Source organism: Trachymyrmex septentrionalis, unplaced genomic scaffold (genome assembly GCF_001594115.1).
Source record: "Trachymyrmex septentrionalis isolate Tsep2-gDNA-1 unplaced genomic scaffold, Tsep1.0 scaffold107, whole genome shotgun sequence".
NCBI classification, from domain to species: Eukaryota; Metazoa; Arthropoda; class Insecta; order Hymenoptera; family Formicidae; genus Trachymyrmex; species Trachymyrmex septentrionalis.
The window spans coordinates 1175398-1178304 of NW_017304196.1; the positions used below are offsets into that span (position 1 = coordinate 1175398).

A 2907-nucleotide genomic window follows, 5' to 3' on the forward strand; every position below is an offset into this window, starting at 1 on the left:
ACTGTTCTAACAATAACCACAACCTCTGCCCAATTGCTTATCAAACCACAAGCCAGTAAAGTGTAAAGATCATTAAATCTTCAAGCAAGTATTATACGTATCTTTTAAAATATTACAACTAAAATATACCTAATCACTAAAATCTTGAATACAAAACTTTTAAGTATACTTGACTGCATTCTGATATACAAAAAAAATTTCAAAAGTAAAATGATACTTTCTGTCGTACAAACTGAAGCTTAATTACAATTCAACTTATATTAATATATTATAGTAAATCTTAATTCTCTTGTCTGTAAATGACAGTGACAAAAAATCCAAACATAAAAGAACATATTTTTCTTTTAAAATTTCCTTTGTTAGGGCAAAAATTATAAGTCATTTAAATCTGATATGCATGTATATGCGATACTAATATACTCACAGCTATCATCTTCCTCAAGAAATACTTTACTGAGACAAATTCCGCCAACAATGGCCATAAACTGAAACACATAAAATATATAAACTTTGGAACTAATGGCTGCGTTCAGCAGAAAAAAACAGCTTTACAACTGTTGTATAATTTTTTAATATAATTAGTCTTGCCCTTAGTTCCTCACTTTTAAACAACAATTGCAAAGCTGCTTTCTCTGCTGAACGCAGTATTGTATATATAACAATATAATAATAAAATCTACACAGTCATTATGATAATGTATTATGATAATGTACAGTATGTAATTAACTGTTTACTTACACCTAGAATACATTGTGTCGCAGCGTGTAAAATTTCTATCACTTCATAATCCAGCACGCAGTCTGTTACATTAGTAGGTCGTGCAGGTCGAAAAAGTTCTGGTTCTGTCACATCGTAAACAGCTTTGCAACCTGGTCCATTTACGTACCACCATGAAAAGCTACCAGTACCAAGATTAAGAATGTCGCTATTCTGAAAAATAATGTTACAATATTTTGTCTGTTATGTGCGTACACAATAATTCACGTTGTAATTGTATTTGTACATAAGCGTCTACTTACTTTGTCCAGTATCCCCACATTGAGATAAAAGCATATAATAAATATGTTCCATCCTAACCATAATGTATTCCATATACAATACTAAAACAAGAATCGTAATTATTTTAATAGAAATAAATAATTCATTCAATTAATAATTAATAAAAATATGTAGAAAAGACAAGTCTTTGTATGTTTCGATTAAACTGTTTTGTTATACTTTTACATAACAGAATTTAAATTATTCTTATCGAAATATTTATTAAAATCCTTTTTACTATATCTATATAAGATAGTTATTTACCGATATGATATATTTAGGTCTATACTGAAAGGCCCCAAAGAATCCTAAAATTACGAAGATAATGTTGAAAAAGTTGACCAGTATCGGAGTCCACATAAATCCCAAAAAGTCAAAAACTTGACGTTCTATTGTGGTAATCTGAAAACAAAAAGAAAATACATTACATCATAACATAAAAGCATTCAACAAGAGCGTGAAGTAATATGTGACAACATTTTAATTTCTGTTAATTCCTTTTGTGAGCGTTCTTAAACTATAGCAATTGCCCTACGTTCTATATACTCTGTTAATTAGTCATTCTGAGTCATAGCATTTAAAGGCGCAACACAGTTACACGAAAGATTGTTTCAAAACTCTTAATTGAACTTCTTTATTTCAGAACAGATTTATTTCAAAATATTATTTTTTTTTAATTAATAAAATTCAAAAATTAATATGCACAGTCGACATATACATTTTAAAATATAAAACATAATTCAAATTTGTCTGTTAATTAAAAAATTACGTATAAAAAGTACAAATATACAATATTAAAATTTATATGTCAAACTTAATAAATTTATTTTCTACATATTTTTAATTTATCAATTTATATATATATCGAATTTTATATTTTAAAATCGAAACATATTAAAATTTGATATTATAACATTCCAACAGAGAAAGTCTTCTGATATTCCAAAGAAGAAATCTAAACGTTAATCTTTATTACAATTACTTTCTTATACTTCTGACACAAAAAGCAAGTCACTCGTAGCATGGTAGAATACATTTAAAAAATGCGTCTAAGTGCAATTGATCCAATATTATAGAAGATATCGAAGATAGCGACTATCAAATGATATAACGAAATCTCTCAATATAAAAATCTCTTTTAGGAAATTCCTCGAGATAAACCGAGCGACCCAGGTCGATAAAACAATATCCGTGAATTGATAAGAAAAATGTGGTAACGGCTCTTCTTCAACTCTCCTAATGGACGCTGGTTTAAGTGCGCGTCGCTCACAGAATAACGTGACTGATACATCGTATCACAATCGAGGAAGAAAAAAAAAGACATGTGACTCGATCTGTACAGATAAAGTCATGCACAAATACGTATATAGGAACAATTCATAGCCAGACGTTACGATCGAATCAAAAGTTGGCGTACACATCCGGATTAATATGCACTCACTAATTGCAGGCTGCATATTGTCAGTAGAAAATGCCTTCTGCTGCAAATTCCCATGTCATTTGGCCGCGCTCCGCTCAACGAGCGATCTCGCGCGGTACGATCGGAGCAAATAACGACGGCACTCGCTCGCACTGCATCACTACTGCGGCACGTTTCGCTGCACCATCGCCATCTTTTGCTTTTCCCCTGTTTGTTGCTCGACTGAAACACTTGTTCTACCCTCCCTATCGCGCGCGGTATGACGGTATCACTGTGTGCGAACTGGTGCGAACCTACGATCCACAGCAAGTGGCATGCACCGTGCGCTCGTAGCTAGGCGTAGCCAGGCAACCAAAGCCCGGAGCACGCTCGTTTTGTCACGGTTGGTGAACGACTGCCACCACCGCGGCACGTGTAAGAAATTTGCCTCCCCTCCCTCAACATCGTG

General features: G+C 32.8%; 1 protein-coding gene across 5 annotated transcripts in view; it reads right to left on the reverse strand.

Moving 5' to 3' along the window:
- LOC108746787 (sodium/potassium-transporting ATPase subunit beta-1-interacting protein) overlaps positions 1 to 2878 on the reverse strand; it is a 24595-nt gene extending 21717 nt beyond the window's left edge. For all 5 annotated transcript variants that reach the window (XR_001939193.1, XM_018483748.1, XM_018483779.1 and 2 more), the window contains exons 1-5: positions 2481 to 2878; positions 1304 to 1441; positions 1021 to 1101; positions 740 to 931; positions 425 to 485 (exon numbers count right to left, since the gene is read on the reverse strand). Coding sequence is in view for 4 of the 5 variants with exons in the window: in XM_018483748.1 (XP_018339250.1) it covers positions 425 to 485; positions 740 to 931; positions 1021 to 1101; positions 1304 to 1441; positions 2481 to 2534 (526 nt within the window). In the remaining variant the exon portion in view is untranslated. The remainder of the gene's footprint in view (positions 1 to 424; positions 486 to 739; positions 932 to 1020; positions 1102 to 1303; positions 1442 to 2480) is intronic.
- Positions 2879 to 2907: the final 29 nt, after the last annotated feature.